Genomic DNA, 20,207 nt, shown 5'->3' on the forward strand with positions numbered 1-20,207 from the left:
GAATATGTTGATACGGACAATATTTCTTCCAGTTACGTGATATTCATGTCATCTATACAGAATATTTCTTTCCACAGAATACTCTGAGGACATCTACCCATATGCAACCTTCCAGCTGGGTGAAGGGCGTGGTGGAGGAGGTGGACAGGATGATGCAGCCACAGCCAAGTTCCAGACTTTTGTATTTCAGGATGCTCGCTACGGAGTCACAGAGGGCAGACCACCCACCTCGGTATGTGCCACTCATGTTGGGTGTGTTTGTGTTAGGGTGTAGAGATGGTTTATGTATAAGTGTTGGACTGCCCAGTGTGCCACAACTTGGTCAGGAATGTTGAGATGGTTGGCTGTAGATTTTTTTTGGTTTGGGGTTGGTTTGTGAACAGCTAGTGCATGAGATCTTTGATTGGTAGGTTTGAAATATAAGGTAGTCCACAAGACTTTAGTTCATCATGAGTAGTCAGACAGATTTTTGAGCTGTTCCACTGTCTACGACTGCAGATTCTGAGTGGTGTATTAGTGCAGGTCAGCATTATATATGATATTTGTAAAGGGGATGGGGGTAGTAAAACAGATAAGTAACATTTAACTTAATTTTCTTTAAATGATTTGGTGGTCTCTGACCTTTAACTATATATATGAATGAATGATTTGTACATTATCTGCATTATAAAATTAGAATGACTCTCACCTTAGAGCATTTGGATTAGGGCTTGCATAAAAGGTTGTACTGTTAATGATTTTGTTGAATTTTGAATTGTTTTCTCTCTACTGCTCAGTACTCTGAGCATAGGGGGGCTGGAAATCCTCCCCTCTCATTTTTTTTTTAATTTTCCAAAAGAAGGAACAGAGAAGGGGGCCAGGTGAAGATATTCCCTCAAAGGCCCAGTCATCTGTTCTTAACGCTACCTCGCTAATGCGGGAAATGGCGAATAGTATGAAAAAAAATATATATATATATATATATATATGTGTATATTTATGGGTGGGTTGGTCCATTCTTTAGTTGTTTTTTTCCCAAAGGAAGGAACAGAGAAGGGGGCCGGGTGAGGATGTTTCCTCAAGAGGCCCAGTCCTCTGTTCTTAACGCTACCTCGCTGAGGCGGGAAATGGCGAATAGTAAAAAAAAAAAATTATATATATATATATATATATATATATATATATATATATATATATATATATATATATATATATATATATGAGCACAGATGAACCTCAGACTTGTAGTACTTTGTGAAAAAATATAGAGCAGTGCTGCTGAGACTAAGTCATAGCTCTTTCTGTTTCTGCCATTTTGTTAACCATTTACTGTTGCTTTGAGAGCTTAGCTCTGAAAACTAGTGATTACTGCAAAGAACAGTTTTATGGGTATTGTACTGAAAATTAAAGGAGCATCTGAGATCATTTTCATCGTGTGAGGGGCACATAGGTATCATTTGAGGTTGTAATTCATTCCTTGCCACTTTATAAATTCATCTATTACGGAGCCTAACTCAGTATTTCAATAAGACTTCTTGTGAAATGATAGGAGGGATGAAGTGCCACATAAAGAGAAAATCTGGCCTCGTGGTTGGCCATTGGGTGAGAGAGGTCCTGGGGCATCCAACAAACTAAACTCACTGGTTGGCCGTTCGGAGAGAAAAGTCCTTTGATGTCACACATTTCTCATCCAGCTGCATGAATCATTCCGAGAAATGCATGCTTAGCTAAACAGACTAAATCTAATTATTAAATTATATTACCTTTTAATTCACAGTGCAAACTATTACAAGCATGCATAGCCTGTGTAAAAACTACTTAATGTAATCAGGAAATTCATATAATCAGGCTAAATTACTGCAGATGAAGTAGCGTACTTATTCTAAATTAGTTTTGAAATTTTATGATCAGGCTAAATTATTCCTAATAAATACCAGTTAAAGTTATTGTGGATTTAACTAAGAAAACATAGATGCCATCAGCGACTTGCCCAGCCATTTTAGTAAGGTATTGTAGTAGTAGCCATCGCGCCTACCCTAAGAAAGTATACCTCGCCCTTCCACCAACCCTACCCAATGTGTGCCAACCATCAGCCCAGTCGCCCCACGCCCAATAAGACCCACGGGCGTAGTCGAAGTCAAGGGCACGGTTTGGGCGGTCCCCGGAGTGAAAGTGAAGAGTATGACTCCCTGCAGTCTGATACCGACACGGAGCACGCCACCTCCTCGCGCACGGAGTCCTCCATCCACCTTGACTCAGCCACCTTAGAGAACCAGGCCACCCTCCACCTGCCCTTGGACCCCCACCTGGCCACACTAGAGAGCCATCCTGAGCCCCACGCTACCCATCAGCCCCGCAAGACCACCACCAGGAATGTTCACCACAGTGAGTATGGTCCTTAGGATGCCTCCTTCATGGTTTTCTTCAAGTTCCATTTAGTTCACATTCAGCCATATAAAAGCAATTTGGAGTCCAGGTTTTCTTTGAATTTACATTGTAATAAAAGCTCTCCCTCTTAAGTAAGCTTTGCTACATTTCATGTTTCTTAATTACATACCATTTATTTAAAAGCTGTCGAAATGTTTTTGTTAATGAATTATTTTCTTACTCCTAGATCTAATCTACCATGCGCCTGAGTCTAGTACGTCCACAGAACCTTCACCTGTCTTAGAACGCAAGTCTTTTCCACGCAAAACAGATGGCAGTAAAGTTTTGCGGGTTGGAGCTTTCAGCAACCGTGGCCTCCACAAGATGGCTGCGAGCATTAGAGGGGCAACTCAAGAGACCAGCCTGTCTTTTCCAAAGAAATTGGGTCATGGATCTGATTCCAAGAGTTCAGATGACGGTAAATATGGATTTACTCGGAAGATCACCCCACCAGTTGGATTCTCCAGTAGTCATAATGAGTTGTCAGAGGCAGAATGTGATCTGGAGATTAGAAAGAAGAATAGTGAGAGTGATGCAACCTCAGGTGCCTACATAGGTCATTCGAGGTCACAGTTTAGGTCTTATGTTTCTGGTCGGAACAGTAAAGATTACAGTATTAAGGTTTAATTTGTCTCGTCTCATGTCCAGAGGCATTGTAAATAATATACATGTACATTTTAGATTGTCGGTTTTACAAAGCACTGCAATGCAGTATAAAAAATGAAAAGTAGTTACATTTATCATACGCATAAAGACAGATCTGAACATTTACAATGGAATTTATCAAGGTTTCTAACATCATGGAACTAAAACTGTAAATGTTTATGAGTCATATGTTTACATCACCTGCATATGCACATCTTATATCAAAACTAGACATTATTGAATAGTTTATGCATTTTTATCGTTCAACTAAACTGAGCATTTGTTAAACCAGGTGCATGTCAGCACATTCATCTGCCATTGAATGGGCAAATTATAATTTGTCAGACTTGCTTGAAAGAATCAATGTTCATGTCAGCTGCTGAAAGTTGTAAGTCGCTTAAGGTGGAAAAAATATTTTTTTACAGCTTGAAAGGAATTCTATAATGAATTTTTTAAGTTGTTTTTTAGATATATCACAAAGTAAAGATATAATCAAGATTGTGATGCAGCAAATCTTGAGCGATTGGGGGAGTAGAGATTGATATATATGAAAGTCCATTGTGATGGCTGTGAAAAAACAGCAGATTTTTTAAATGAAAGGCTTTGGGATTTGTTGGAAAATGTTGTGTTGGTATATTTCATATAATACTGCATTACACAATATAATATGTAAAAAAAGTTTAAGCCTACTTGTTGATGTAGTACAATATTCCATGTTTACCAACGTATAGTTTTGTACATTCTTGCAACTTCAAATCTGTAGGTTATCTTAGGTTTTGTACTGTTATACATAGCATAGATGTTATAATTATTCCTTAAACAAGTAATTTTGTTCTATTTTGTACCCTTTTTGTATGGGGAATCAAAGGGTTTTCAGTGACTACTTCAACTGTATGATATTGAGTGTATTCTTCATGTTCCTGTGATACTGTCAAAGTTGCTGTGAAATATCTTTACTGTAGGATTCATTGTCTCATCATGTCAATTTTTTTTAATAACAACACAGTAGATGATGTAAAACATTTTTAATGACATATACTGTGCAGAGAAAAATATGCTGCCTCAGATTACATAAAACTAGAGTACAGCAAGTACTGAGGAGCATTTAGTTTCCCTTTCCAGTTTTTGATATAACAATTTTGTGTATGTAAAAACTCCAGTCACTAAATTGCTTTTGATGTAGAAAAAAAAAAAACTGGTTGGTCCCCTATAAACACATTGATACATTAATCTCAGCAGTTTTCATCTTTTTCATGCCTGGAATGGTACAAACTTGAAAGTTTTGTTGTAGGAAACTAGAAGAGTTAAGCTTTTCATTCAAGAGTCTGTTGAAGATTATGAAAGTTGGCTTTGTGAGCCACATTACAACCTAGAATTGCCATTATGGTACCTTTGATTTGCATTTTGGAATCACCAAGCTTTTATGTACTATTATTCATTGCATATCCAATGTGTGAACAGAACTGTGAAAAAATGAACATCTAAGAATGCCATATGATGCAGGATCCAGCCCCACATCATAAGGCAGTCTTAGGTGTTCATCATTAAACTCCAAAGCTCACTGTTGTCCCACTTTCATGACTGTATTTAAGAAATATGACATAATTCTTATGCTACAGGCATCCATACTTCATCAGAAAAAAAATTAATGCAGTGCCAAAGGGGTTTTTGTAATAAAACAATCAAAATGTAAACAATATTGACATTTTTCACTTTGTATGTATAAGGTATGAGTTTAACAGGTAAGATTTACCTGTAGAACTTTATCCTACAACTGATTCTGTTTTCAGTTGGGTAATATTATACTTGGTCATCACTTCATGCTTTCTTACCGATGGGATAAAGCATAGGGATTGACAAAACTGTTGTAAGTATAGGGCAATAAGTAGATTCTTAAAATTATGAAATGCTTTGTATTTTGTTTAGTGCTGCAGTATCGGATGCAACTTACAGTATACAAGCAGCATGAGAAAGGCTTGCAAGATGTATCACACAGCATAGTATTCTGTATGTCCACATTAGGTGCAGTACTTACAGGTTACTAGTCTTATCCTTATTAATTCATGTCATTTTGATAATTCAGTAATTCTTTGGCAGAGTTATAAGTTAAAAAATGTTATTCAAATAGAAATTACTTATAATGATCACAAACTGAATTAATTCAAACAATTTATAAATAACCTGCGATAAGAGTAGTGATAGGGGTGGAAACTCCATTCTAATATTATAATGTCTATATTTTGGCCCATGTGGGTGATTATTTCATAACATTGTATCTGATTTCCCAGATAATTTCAAATTCACCTTAGTCCAGCTCTTGTGTCATCATGAAAATGGATTGAAAGAATGTGCCACGGGAAAAAGATGAGAGAATGTGAGCAAAAGGAAAATGAGATTCATCGAGCAGATTGTAAAGTTTGGTTTTGAGAGCAAGTCTGAATGGAGATCCTAAAGAAAGTAAGACTACTTTAGAAACCTGGAAGTTGACTTAGCAGATGGAACCTTGGGGAGTAAAGTGAGTCATGAAGTAAGAGGGGAAATATATGTTTTGGGATCATTGGGATGTATGAAAGGTGTTTGCAGTGTATAATAGAGCAAAGATAGGCATCTTTGAAGAGACAGTAGTTCTGAGTGCTTTGTAGATATGAATCTTCGCTCCGAACACTAAAGACTTGGAAAAGTTGGAGGTGAGATTCCAAAGTAATGTATGACACATGACAGCTAGAGACAGAGTTTGAAATCTGGCCTTTTTTGTCTTTTCTTGGTACTACCTAGCTGAGGGTGGGAGGGGGGAACGCTATTTCTTGTGTGGCTAGGTAGTGACAGGAATGGATAAAGGCAAGTATGAATAGGCACATGTTTATGTATATGCCTGTGTATGTATATGTTGATACGTATATGAGGGTGTATAGGCATTTATGTATATATGAGTGGTTGGGCCATTCTTCATCCGTTTTCCTGGCACTACCTTGTTGAAGCATGGAGTAGTGATACCGTTTCCTGTGGGGATGGGTAGTGCCAGGAATGGATGAAGGCAAGCAATTAATATGTACATCTGTATATATATGTATGTCTGTATATCTTAATGTACATTTACATGTATGCACTTGTGTGTGTGTGGCCATTGTGTGTATATATGAGTGGATGGTCCATTCTTCGTCTCTTTCCTGGCACTACCTCGCTGACTCAGGTAACAGTGATCAATTATGATTATTTATATATATATATATATATATATATATATATATATATATTGATGAGGTCAGCTTAGTGGAGTTAAATGCATGATTTGAAGAATAGACAAGTATAAGCTGTTGGGTGACTGAGAAAGTTAGTAATGCAGTGCCAGGGTTTTTGTATGATAACATCTGTAACGAGTTGTTTCATTGTGATGAAGTAGGTTTAGAAGGTGATACCTGTGACGTTTGCTAAAGTGTCGTTTGAAGGAGGTAAAGTAATAATAGGATAGTTATTAGTACGTGGGATGAGGCAAGCATTGGAAGGTGTGATGAAGAAAAGGGAAGTGAAGTGTTTTAGAATTGGATTTGGTATTGTGCGGATGGACATAGCGGAAGTGGATCATAGGGTGGGGAGGGTGCGAAATTGGTACACTGAAAAGTTTGTGAATGTCCTGAGTTTCGCGACAAGCAAAGGGTAGTCTTTGAATAATATAGTATTTGTCAACAATGTTGTATGGTGAGAGGTTAGGGTAGGATAGAGTTGTGCGAAAGGAGATTGATGTGTAAGAAAAATGTTTGAGTAAACAATTTAGTAGATAGCTTGGATAGAAGTAGTAGGGGTGAAATGTTAATGTATTGGAAAGTTATAATAGGCCGTGGGTGAGAGTCAGAAAGGTGTTTGAAATAGGTTTGGCATCCTAGAGATCTGATGTGATAAGAAAAGGATTGAAAGAATGTGTCACGGGAATGAGGAATGGGAAGGAAAATGGACACAAATTAGTGTGAAAGATGGTTGAAAGCAAGTTGATGGGATCGGAAGTAACATGCGTTGAAAGGGAGGCTAGCGATGGAATTGGTGAATTGGAGAGTGGGTAAAGTTGGTTTTGAGTGTCATGGGATGAAGTCAGGCGGATTGAGCAAGGTGGGTGGACGTGGAAGAGTTGTGGAGTTTTGTGATATGTTTGTGAACAGTAGATTGGAAGTGAGTGAGATTGTAATGTGTGGGGTTGGCAGCATTTAAATCTCCTTTTTCCTTGCGTCTACTCCTAGCTAAGCGGGGGAAGCGCTATTCTTGCCTTATCCCTCATTAGCAAGGTAGTGTTAAGAACAGAGGATTCAGCCGTAGAAGGTATATCCTCACTTTGCCCACCTCTCCGTTCCTTCTTTTGGGAAATTATAAATGGGAGGGGAGGATTTCCAGCCCCCTGCTCCCTCCCCTTTTAATCACCTTCTACGGCGCACAGGGAATGGGTGGGAAGTATTCTTTCTCCCCTATTCCCAGGGATATATATATATATATATATATATATGGTTTCAGAAGTGGTAGAGGATGTGTGGATCAGGTGTTTGCTTTGAAGAATGTATGTGAGAAATATTTGGAAAAGCAAATAGATTTGTATGTAGCATTTATGGATCTGGAGAAGGCATATGATAGTGTTGATAGAGATGCTCTGTGGAAGGTATTAAGAATATATGGTTTGGGAGGCAAATTGTTAGAAGTAATGAAAAGTCTTTATCAAGGATGTAAGGCATGTGTACAAGTAGGAAGAGAGGAAAGTGATTGGTTCTCAGTGAATGTTGGTTTGCGGCAGGGGTGTGTGATGTCTCCATGGTTGCTTAATTTGTTTATGGATGGGATGGTTAGGGAGGTGAATGCAAGAGTTTTGGAAAGAGGGGCAAGTATGCAGTTTGTTGTGGATGAGAGAGACTGGGAAGTGAGTCAGTTGTTGTTCGCTGATGATACAGCGCTGGTGGCTGATTCGGGTGAGAAACTGCAGAAGCTGGTGACTGAGTTTGGTAGTGTGAAAGAAGAAAGATATAGTAAATGTAAATAAGGGCAAGGGTTGAGGGACAAGTCAGTTGGGAGGCAAGTTTGAATGGAGAAAAACTGGAGGAAGTGAAGTGTTTTAGATATCTGGGAGTGGATTTGGCAGTGGATGGAACCATGGAAGCGTAAGTGAATCATACGGTGGGGGGAGGGGGCAAAAGTTGTGGGAGCATTGAAAAGTGTGTGGAAGTCGAGAACATTATCTTAGAAAGCAAAAATGGGTATGTATGAAGGAATAGTGGGTCCAACAATGTTATATGGTTACTAGGCATGGGCTATAGATAGAGTTGTGTGGAGGAGGGTGGATGTGCTGGAAATGAGATGTTTGAGGACAATATATGGTGTGAGGTGGTTTTATCAAGTAATGAAAGGGTAAGAGAGATGTGCGGTGGTAAGAGTGTGGTTAAGAGAGCAGAAGAGGGTGTTTTGAAATGGTTTGGTCACATGGCGAGAATGAGTGAGGAAAGATTGACCAAGAGGATATATGTGTCAGAGGTGGAGGAAACGAGAAGTGGGAGACCAAATTGGAGGTGGAAAGATGGAGTAAAAAAGATTTTGAGTGATCGAGGCCTGAACATGCAGCAGGGTGAAAGGCGTGCAAGGAATAGAGTGAATTGGAATGAAGTGGTATACTGGGGTTGACGTGCTGTCAATGGATTGAACCAGGGCATGTGGAGCGTCTGGGGTAAACCATGGAAAGTTGTGTGGGGCCTGGATGTGGAAAGGGAGCTGTGATTTCGGTGCATCATACATGAGAGTTAGAGACCGAGCGTGAACAAATGTGGCCTTTGTTGTCTTTTCCTAACACCACCTCGTGCACATGCAGGGGGAGGGGGCAGTCATTTCATGTTTGGCAGGGTGGCGACGGGAATGAATAAGGGCAGACAGTAAGAATTATGTACGTGTATATATGTATAAGTGTGTGTGTATATATATATATATATATACTTGATGTATAGGTATGTATATGTGCGTGTTTGGATGTGTATGTGGGTGGGTTGGGCCATTTTTTTTTCGTCTTTCCTTGCGATATATATATATATATATATATATATGGCTGTTGGAGGTTTGTATGTTCTATGAAGGTGTGCGTTCATATGCACTTTATCCATATATATATATAAACATGAATCACTACATACAATTGCTAAAATGGCTCACCCAGAAGAGAATAGCTGCATATCCAAACAAGTTTCCAGAACAGAATACCATTATCTCGAGTCTTCAGTCACTCTTTTAATCCTAGACAGACAAAATTTTAGTTCACATCCTCAAGTTACCTTGAATGGATAGCATCTCCCATATAGCAAAATGCCAACCATTCTAGCCATTACATAAAACACAACATTCGTGCCCCATACCAATAGCTCCAAAAAAAACAATACAAATTAATAGTCCCTCAAGAGCACTAACTAGTAAGATATTAGGATGAAAACATGAATCTCTTGCCATCCTCTTAAAATAATTCATCCTCCTTACCTTAAATTAATGCTTCACCTGCCTGATCATCCACCCTTCGAAAAGCAAACATAAAGTTGAAAACCACATAAAATTACTGGCAAACATGTCTTGCTTTCTTGAAAGATAACCCCTCTGTTTCTTGAAGCTTTTCTTCCACATCATATAATTACAAAACCCTCCACAGAACATAACTATCAACTTTATTGTAAGCTTTCTCCAGATCCTGAGAAATATGTTAAACCCTTCAAATTTTCTGTCCACTTATGTATTGGCCTATGCTTTCAAGCAGCAGATATAAATGCCATAAGTCACCTACAATTCTAAACATCCTTGAAAAAAAAATCCTTAAGACAATTTACCTATATAAATTACCAAATTGGGAAAATATCAGAGGCATAAACAGTCCTCATGTCAACCGCAACTACTCCCGAGTAACAATGAAAAACCCTTGAGCCTCTGTTACCCACAGATAACCATGGAGGAAGAGGTCACAAGCTCCCAGATAGGCACCACTTTGCTGGGTTACTGAGATCTGCATTGCACAAAGGTTTAAAGGTATATGACATGGTGGTTTCAATGGCTTGTAACCCCTTCAATGCGGCAATCCAAATATCCAAAGTACACTCTGTTTTGGGATATTATCAATATTCTAAAAATATCACCATAAGTTTGTTATTATGGCTAACTAGAACATAATTTTCTAAATAAAATGATATACAACTTAAGCTGGTTAGACTATGTTTATGCAACCTATGTGGCCTTAAACTTATGCTACTCTGCTGTCAGGCATACGAGATTCTCCAGCCATATGCAGCAAGATTTGTAACACTTTTATAAGTGGTTTTAGCAGAAATATAATTAGAGGTTTTTAACATTAAAATCTATTGCATTGCAAGTCTGACACAGCTTCAATACTCAAATACCATGAGGATACATGTCACATACAGGCTTCCTTGACATCACAGACACTGACTAATGTACTGAAAACATATAGGTTTTAGTGTCTGGAAACAATGAGAGGGCATATGCAACCCTCACAATGAATGGGTCAAGTGCCTCTTTAATATTTGCTCATATTTAAAATTTTTCCTATTCTAAGACCTTTTAACACTGGCTTGCCTTTACAGGGCTAAGCATGATTAGGTGTTTGATCAAAAGCACAATTTAACAAAGCATTTCTGATCCACTGAAAACAACTGATCTAAACATCACAAAGTTTTTCAAACACATCACCAAAAAAGCCATACCTAATAACAACCCAACATACATACAATGCAGGACATACTACCCAGATAAAACTCTGTATGTCTGAAAGAGAAGTATACATCAAATTCCTTTGGCCAAAAAGTTTATAAAAATTATATTCTCTATATAAAAAGTTTTAAATATTCACACTGATGCTACTACAGTCTAAACTATATCTCCGTTTCCAAAAATTGGATTAATAAGTTTAGCTGCTTTAGTGGATTTCAGAATTAACAAAAATATTTTGGAGGGCAAAATACACAAATTTTCCCCATCATTACAAGCACTCTTAACATCTCTACACAGGCAAAACAGGGTCACATATTCAAATTTTCTTAAGCACAGCTATGTACGACAGATTCTACTACATTTCAATTAACCTGGCATAAAAACAAGAACTGAACTGAAAAACACTATATAAAAAATTCAAAATTATTATGCAAATATCAAAATTAAGTAAAAAGCATATTATACAAACTCATAACATAAATAACAAACTTGACAAAATATACACCAATCATACTGCTTACGATCTATGAAAGGAATACTAGTTTTTCACATATATACTTCCTGAAAATATGCAAACTAAGTGATAATGACTGATGTTTTGTATGTAACAGATATATCTAGCATGGAAAATCAATAAGCTTATGTCACATTATTCAGTTTTGAGACTCGGCAAAAATGGGGGAGATATAACAAAGCAGATACCAATATAACGATGTCTCTAATTTTACAAAACAATGTGACTATCTAAAGTTTAATATTATCAGCTGTTATATTTACCACTACATAATACCTAGAATTTGGCTATGTTACATAATTAGTTTGGATTTTCATATTTAAATCATATTCACTCCAGCAGACTCGAATAAGCAGATGAGGAACAAATGAAGGTAGCCATATCAGGTGTTGCCAACAGTTCATACTAAATAATATTTATATAAATAAAATAATTACCTCCAATCTTCCAAGAATACTATCTGATAATTTCTGCTTTATCCTAAAATTCAGTCTTCACCGTTAACATTCACCTGGCCTTATCCTTGCATGGGTAATTTGTCTGTAGATGGCTCTTCCCCTCTTCAATTCTTGCCACTCCTTTTAAATCTTAAATTTTGGTTACCACAGGTTCACATATCCTCCTCTCAATCTATAATTTCTTTATAAACTACTTTCATTTAAATTGCATGGCTATCTGAGTGCCTATAAAACCTGGAACTATAAATATGAGCAACATCTGGAAACAGGCTTCTCTTCATAATCAGTCAATCCATAAAACAAGTGATCATATAATTGGTTTTGAATCTAAAGATATTCCTTTTAAAGGTCTTAAAAAGTAATTTAAGCCAAATATTATTTCTCATGGTATTCTACTATCTGATAAAAATTAAGCAAATTTGAAACTTTAGAATCATTTAGTTTTAATATGTTAAAATATTCTCAAGAAAACTGGGGAAGATGTTTACTGAATGGAAAACATTATGTCAATGCATACATTAGTTTCCCCATGTGATAACTTACAAAGTCCAATCATATAATTATACAAAATGCCTAACAATAACATGTTACAGACTTTAAGTATATATGATGAAAAGATTCTCTCTCCCAGTGTTAATCTTCCATGCTCTCTAACTGTTTCTAGATAGCCTCAAAAACTTGTACCAATTTTGAAAAGGGTATACCCATTCTTTGGAATGTATTCATGAAGTAATACTAATTACACCTATATGTCTCAAAAAATTATTTGGAAAGAATATTCATATCTTCCAATACTCCTACTATAGCTACTATTTTTGCTGTCAATTCTTCGCATATCATCATTATCATTATTTACCATATTTTCCAACATCTTCAATTTATTCTCTTTCCTCAAAGCAACGTTCTTTCTTTCAACTCTCACAACAACATTCTTAACCTTAAACACCGGTATCCTCTGTGGTGGCCCCTTCCTTTTTCTTTTTCTGTTCCTGCTCATTATAGGGGACACACCAGCCATCCTCATTAGTAATAAGGATGGGAATGTGCGTAGCAGGTGCTCCCCCACCTTCACCAGCCTTACATTCAGAGTCTGAGGCCAGGTCCCGCCCTGAGCGTTGTCCTCGTTGTCTACCCTGCTCACCTCTCTTCTGCAAGATATGCATAAGTGTCAGCTTTACCAGGGTAATATTAAAAGGTGTATATATTGGATGGATGGTGAGAAAACAGTAGATATGCTTTAATGCTTGTTAATTAATTCATATAGGTGATAGTTTCAGAGTTTCATCAAGGAAATAAAAACATTTACAAAAATAATGGTCGATAATTGTTCTCTGAAGTATACACAGCACTTAGTAATCCTGCTCTACAAGAAAATTCTGTCAGATATTCTCCTTCATAAATACTATTTGCTTTGTTTTTAAATATCAAAACTAATACCAATACTATTATATCCAATACAGAATTGTACACTAACAGGGAATCCAAAATTCAATGTTTTTATACTCTTTCAGGCCTTGTGAGACCATCTGCTAACCCATTTTTGTTCATATTTGCCTAGAGACCCACTGAACCATTATTCAACTTTCACAGTATTAACTTTCATCATTCACTACAAATAAATAATAATTCATAAAATGCTTAAAAAAGATGAGGCTAAAACTCATGAAAAACTTGCATTCCAGACCATATTTTTCAGGCCTTAATGTCAAAGCTGTGACCAACAATTATAAAGTAATTTTTCAATCATCTTAGCCCTAAATTTGAATTCATTAAAAATGTAAATTGGACTCAGAAGACCTGTACAGACCCTGGTTATAATGTTACCATTAACTTGTTCCTATGCCCATGAGTTAAGACTTTACTAAGCCTCTCAGTTCACTCATACATCCTCAACTAGTATCCAATGTGTTAACAACGCAAAAGGATTTCCATGCTGTAAACACTCCTTACTTTTTTTACACTGCATAACAGGATGCTTTGTCTACTGACATCTCCTCTATGCTAATTCAACTCAAAAATAATAAAAAAAAAAGCCATCTGAGAGCTCTAAGTACAACAGACTGCATTATTTACAAAGAAACAAGTCAGCTCTTCATCATTAAACTCAATCCACGTGGTAACCTGAAATTGCTTCAAAAACAATCTACTGTCAACGAAAAGTTTTTTTTATCATTATTATACTTTGTCGCTGTCTCCCACGTTAGCGAGGTAGTGCAAGGAAACAGACAAAAGAATGGCCCAACCCACCCACATACACATGTAAATACATACACATCCTCACACGCACATATACATACCAATACATTTCAACGTATCCCTGGGGATAGGGGAGAAAGAGTATTTCCCACGCATTCCTCACGTGTCGTAGAAGGCGACTAAAGGGGACGGGAGCGGGGGGCCAGAAACCCTCCCCTCCTTGTATTTTAACTTTCTAAAAGGGGAAACAGAAAGAGTCACACGAGGAGTGCTCATCCTCCTCGAAGGCTCAGATTGGGGTGTCTAAATGTGTGTGGATGTAACCAAGATGAGTAAAAAGGAGAGATAGGTAGTATGTTTGAGGAAAGGAACCTGGATGTTTTGGCTCTGAGTGAAACGAAGCTCAAGGGTAAAGGGGAAGAGTGGTTTGGGAATGTCTTGGGAGTAAAGTCAGGGGTTAGTGAGAGGACAAGAGCAAGGGAAGGAGTAACACTACTCCTGATTCAGGAGTTGTGTGATAGAGTGTAAGAAAGTAAATTCTAGATTGATATGGGTAAAACTGAAAGTTGATGGAGAGAGAGGGGTGATTATTGGTGCATATGCACCTGGGCATGAGAAGAAAGATCATGAGAGGCAAGTGTTTTGGGAGCAGCTGAATGAGTGTGTTAGTGGTTTTGATGCACGAGACCGGGTTATAGTGATGGGTGATTTGAATGCAAAGGTGAGTAATGTGGCAGTTGAGGGAATAATTGGTATGCATGGAGTGTTCAGTGTTGTAAATGGAAATGGTGAAGAGCTTGTAGATTTATGTGCTGAAAAAGGACTGGTTATTGGAATATCTGGTTTAAAAAGCGAGATATACATAAGTATACGTATGTAAGTAGGAGAGATGGCCAAAGAGCGTTATTGGATTACGTGTTAATTGATAGACGCACAAAAGAGAGACTTTTGGATGTTAATGTGCTGAGAGGTGCAACTGGAGGGATGTCTGATCATTATCTCGTGGAGGCGAAGGTGAAGATTTGTGGGGGTTTTCAGAAAAGAAGAGAGAATGTTGGGGTGAAGAGAGTGGTGAGAGTAAGTGAGCTTGGGAAGGAGACTTGTGTGAGGAAGTACCAGGAGAGACTGAGTACAGAATGGAAAAAGGTGAGAACAAAGGAGGTAAGGGGAGTGGGGGAGGAATGGGATGTATTTAGGAAAGCAGTGATGGCTTGGGCAAAAGATGATTGTGGCATGAGAGGCATGGGAGGTGGGTTGATTAGAAAAGGTAGTGAGTGGTGGGATAAAGAAGTGAGATTATTAGTGAAAGAGAAGAGAGAGGCATTTGGACGATTTTTGCAGGGAAAAATGCAAATGAGTGGGAGAGGTATAAAAGAATGAGGCAGGAGGTCAAGAGAAAGGTGCAAGAGGTGAAAAAGAGGGCAAATGAGAGATGGGGTGAGAGAGTTTCATTAAATTTCAGGGAGAATAAAAAGATGTTTTGGAAGGATGTAAATAAAGTGCATAAGACAAGGGAGCAAATGGGAACTTCAGTGAAGGGGCTAATGGGGAGGTGATAACAAGTAGTGGTGATGTGAGAAAGAGATGGAGTGAGTATTTTGAAGGTTTGTTGAATGTGTTTGATGATAGAGTGGCAGATATAGGGTGTTTTGGTCGAGGTGGTGTGCAAAGTGAGAGGGTTAGGGAAAATGATTTGGTAAATAGAGAAGAGGTAGTAAAAGCTTTACGGAAGATGAAAGCCGGCAAGGCAGCAGGTTTGGATGGTATTGCAGTGGAATTTATTAAAAAAGGGGGTGACTGTATTGTTGACTGGTTGGTAAGGTTATTTAATGTATGTATGATTCAAGGTGAGGTGCCTGAGGATTGGCGGAATGCTTGCATAGTGCCATTGTACAAAGGCAAATTGGATAAGAGTGAGTGCTCAAATTACAGAGGTATAAGTTTGTTGAGTATTCCTGGTAAATTATATGGGAGGGTATTGATTGAGAGGGTGAAGGTATGTACAGAGCATCAGATCAGGGAAGAGCAGTGTGGTTTCGGAAGTGGTAGAGGATGTGTGGATCAGGTGTTTGCTTTGAAGAATGTATGTGAGAAATACTTAGAAAAACAAATGGATTTGTATGTAGCATTTATGGATCAGGAGAAGGCATATGATAGAGTTGATAGAAATGCTCTGTGGGAGGCAAGTTGTTAGAAGCAGTGAAAAGTTTTTATCGAGGATGTAAGGCATGTGTACGTGTAGGAAGAGAGGAAAGTGATTGGTTCTCAGTGAATGTAGGTTTGTGGCAGGGGTGTGTGATGTCTCCATGGTTGTTTAATTTGTTTATGGATGGGGTTGTTAGGGAGGTGAATGCAAGAGTTTTGGAAAGAGGGGCAAGTATGCAGTCTGTTGTGGATGAGAGAGCTTGGGAAGTGAGTCAGTTGTTGTTCGCTGATGATACAGCGCTGGTGGCTGATTCATGTGAGAAACTGCAGAAGCTGGTGACTGAGTTTGGTAAAGTGTGTGAAAGAAGAAAGTTAAGAGTAAATGTGAATAAGAGGAAGGTTATTAGGTACAGTAGGGTTGAGGGTCAAGTCAACTGGGAGGTAAGTTTGAATGGAGAAAAACTGGAGGAAGTAAAGTGTTTTAGATATCTGGGAGTGGATCTGGCAGCGGATGGAACCATGGAAGCGGAAGTGAATCATAGGGTGGGGAAGGGGGCGAAAATTCTTGGAGCCTTGAAGAATGTTTGGAAGTCGAGAACATTATCTCAGAAAGCAAAAATGGGTATGTTTGAAGTTATAGTGGTTCCAACAATGTTATATGGTTGTGAGGCGTGGGCTATGGATAGAGTTGTGCGGAGGAGGGTGGATGTGTTGGAAATGAGATGTTTAAGGACAATAAGTGGTGTGAGGTGGTTTGATCGAGTAAGTAATGTAAGGGTAAGAGAGATGTTTGGAAATAAAAAGAGTGTGGTTGAGAGAGCAGAAGAGGGTGTTTTGAAATGATTTGGTCACATGGAGAGAATGAGTGAGGAAAGATTGACCAAGAGGATATATGTGTCAGAGGTGGAGGGAACGAGGAGAAGTGGGAGACCAAATTGGAGGTGGAAAGATGGAATGAAAAAGATTTTGAGTGATCGGGGCCTAAACATGCAGGAGGGTGAAAGGTGTGCAAGGAATAGAGTGAATTGGAACGATGTGGTATACCGGGGTCGACGTGCTGTCAATGGATTGAACCAGGGCATGTGAAGCATCTGGGGTAAACCATGGAAAGTTGTGTGGGGCCTGGATGTGGAAAGGGAGCTGTGGTTTCGGTGCATTATTACATGACAGCTAGAGACTGAGTGTGAACGAACGGGGCCTTTGGTGTCTTTTCCTAGCGCTACCTCGCACACATGAGGGGGGAGGGGGATGGTTTTCCATGTGTGGCGAGGTGGCGATGAATAAAGGCAGACAGTGTGAATTGTGTGCATGGGTATATATGTATGTATCTGTGTGTGTATATATATATATGTGTACATTGAGATGTATAGGTATGTATATTTGCGTGTGTGGACGTGTGTGTAGATACATGTGTATGGGGGTGGGTTGGGCCATTTCTTTCGTCTGTTTCCTTGCGCTACCTCGCAAACGCGGGAGACAGCGACAAAGCAAAATAATAATAATAATATATATATATATATATATATATATATATATATATATATATATATATATTTTTTTATTATACTTTGTCGCTGTCTCCCGTGTTTGCGAGGTAGCGCAAGGAAACAGACGAAAGAAATGGCCCAACCCCCCCCCCATACACATGTATATACATACGTCCACACACGCAAATATACATACCTACACAGCTTTCCATGGTTTACCCCAGACGCTTCACATGCCTTGATTCAATCCACTGACAGCACGTCAACCCTGGTATACCACATCGCTCCAATTCACTCTATTCCTTGCCCTCCTTTCACCCTCCTGCATGTTCAGGCCCCGATCACACAAAATCTTTTTCACTCCATCTTTCCACCTCCAATTTGGTCTCCCTCTTCTCCTCGTTCCCTCCACCTCCGACACATATATCCTCTTGGTCAATCTTTCCTCACTCATTCTCTCCATGTGCCCAAACCACTTCAAAACACCCTCTTCTGCTCTCTCAACCACGCTCTTTTTATTTCCACACATCTCTCTTACCCTTACGTTACTCACTCGATCAAACCACCTCACACCACACATTGTCCTCAAACATCTCATTTCCAGCACATCCATCCTCCTGCGCACAACTCTATCCATAGCCCACGCCTCGCAACCATACAACATTGTTGGAACCACTATTCCTTCAAACATACCCATTTTTGCTTTCCGAGATAATGTTCTCGACTTCCACACATTCTTCAGGGCCCCCAGAATTTTCGCCCCCTCCCCCACCCTATGATCCACTTCCGCTTCCATGGTTCCATCCGCTGCCAGATCCACTCCCAGATATCTAAAACACTTCACTTCCTCCAGTTTTTCTCCATTCAAACTCACCTCCCAATTGACTTGACCCTCAACCCTACTGTACCTAATAACCTTGCTCTTATTCACATTTACTCTTAACTTTCTTCTTCCACACACTTTACCAAACTCAGTCACCAGCTTCTGCAGTTTCTCACATGAATCAGCCACCAGCGCTGTATCATCAGCGAACAACAACTGACTCACTTCCCAAGCTCTCTCATCCCCAACAGACTTCATACTTGCCCCTCTTTCCAAAACTCTTGCATTTACCTCCCTAACAACCCCATCCACAAACAAATTAAACAACCATGGAGACATCACACACCCCTGCCGCAAACCCACATTCACTGAGAACCAATCACTTTCCTCTCTTCCTACACATACACATGCCTTACATCCTCGATAAAAACTTTTCACTGCTTCTAACAACTTTCCTCCCACACCATATATTCTTAATACCTTCCACAGAGCATCTCTATCAACTCTATCATATGCCTTCTCCAGATCCATAAATGCTACATACAAATCCATTTGCTTTTCTAAGTATTTCTCACATACATTCTTCAAAGCAAACACCTGATCCACACATCCTCTACCACTTCTGATACCACACTGCTCTTCCCCAATCTGATGCTCTGTACATGCCTTCACCCTCTCAATCAATACCCTCCCATATAATTTACCAGGAATACTCAACAAACTTATACCTCTGTAATTTGAGCACTCACTCACTATATAAATAAATAAATAAATATATATATATATATATATATATATATATATATATATATATATATATATATATTATCCCTGGGGATAGGGGAGAAAGAATACTTCCCACGTATTCCCTGCGTGTCGTAGAAGGCGACTAAAAGGGGAGGGAGCGGGGGGCTGGAAATCCTCCCCTCTACTTTTTTTTAATTTTCCAAAAGAAGGAACAGAGAAGGGGGCCAGGTGAGGATATTCCCTCAGTGGCCCAGTTCTCTGTTCTTAACGCTACCTCGCTAACGCGGGAAATGGCGAATAGTTTGAAAAAAAAAAAAAAATATATATATATATATATATATATATATATATATATATATTATTATTTTTTATTATTTTGCTTTGTCGCTGTCTCCCGCATTAGCGAGGTAGCCCAAGGAAACAGATGAAAGAACGGCCCAACCCACCCACATACACATGTATATACATACACGTCGACACACGCAAACATATATACCTATACATCTCAATGTACACATATATACACACACACACAGACATATATACACATGTACATAAATATATACACATGTACATAATTCATGCTATCTGCCTTTATTTATTCCCATCGCCACCTCGCCACACATGGAATAACAACCCCCTCCCCCCTCATGTGTGCAAGGTAGCGCTAGGAAAAGACAACAAAGGCCCCATTCGTTCACACTCAGTCTCTAGCTGTCATGTAATAATGCACCGAAACCACAGCTCCCTTTCCACATCCAGGCCCCACTTAATTTCCATGGTTTACACCAGACGCTTCACATGCCCTGGTTCAATCCATTGATAGCACGTCGACCCTGGTATACCACATCGTTCCAATTCACTCTATTCCTTGTACGCCTTTCACCCTCCTGCATGTTCAGGCCCCGATCACTCAAAATCTTTTTCACTCCATCTTTCCACCTCCAATTTGGTCTCCCACTTCTCGTTTCCTCCACCTCTGACACATATATCCTCTTGGTCAATCTTTCCTCACTCATTCTCTCCATGTGACCAAACCATTTCAAAACACACTCTTCTGCTCT

General features: G+C 38.9%; 2 protein-coding genes across 13 annotated transcripts in view; one reads left to right on the forward strand and one right to left on the reverse strand.

The window, feature by feature from the left end:
- The window catches only part of LOC139763866 (cell adhesion molecule Dscam2-like), a 441,821-nt gene extending 435,516 nt beyond the window's left edge, over positions 1 to 6,305 (forward strand). For 8 of the 9 annotated variants that reach the window (XM_071690223.1, XM_071690218.1, XM_071690222.1 and 5 more), the window contains 3 exons: positions 78 to 232; positions 2,073 to 2,364; positions 2,594 to 6,305. In XM_071690223.1, coding sequence (XP_071546324.1) covers positions 78 to 232; positions 2,073 to 2,364; positions 2,594 to 3,033 — 887 coding nt within the window. In that variant the 3' untranslated portion in view covers positions 3,034 to 6,305. The remainder of the gene's footprint in view (positions 1 to 77; positions 233 to 2,072; positions 2,365 to 2,593) is intronic. The other variant, XM_071690226.1, reaches the window with a different exon arrangement.
- A 2,781-nt stretch (positions 6,306 to 9,086) lies between these two features.
- LOC139763867 (uncharacterized) overlaps positions 9,087 to 20,207 on the reverse strand; it is a 35,447-nt gene continuing 24,326 nt past the window's right edge. For 3 of the 4 annotated variants that reach the window (XM_071690228.1, XM_071690227.1, XM_071690229.1), the window contains exon 4: positions 12,558 to 12,893. In XM_071690228.1, coding sequence (XP_071546329.1) covers positions 12,684 to 12,893 — 210 coding nt within the window. In that variant the 3' untranslated portion in view covers positions 12,558 to 12,683. Of the gene's footprint in view, positions 12,894 to 20,207 lie in introns of all 4 variants that reach the window. The other variant, XM_071690231.1, reaches the window with a different exon arrangement.

Source organism: Panulirus ornatus, chromosome 48, assembly GCF_036320965.1.
Source record: "Panulirus ornatus isolate Po-2019 chromosome 48, ASM3632096v1, whole genome shotgun sequence".
Classification (NCBI taxonomy): Eukaryota; Metazoa; Arthropoda; class Malacostraca; order Decapoda; family Palinuridae; genus Panulirus; species Panulirus ornatus.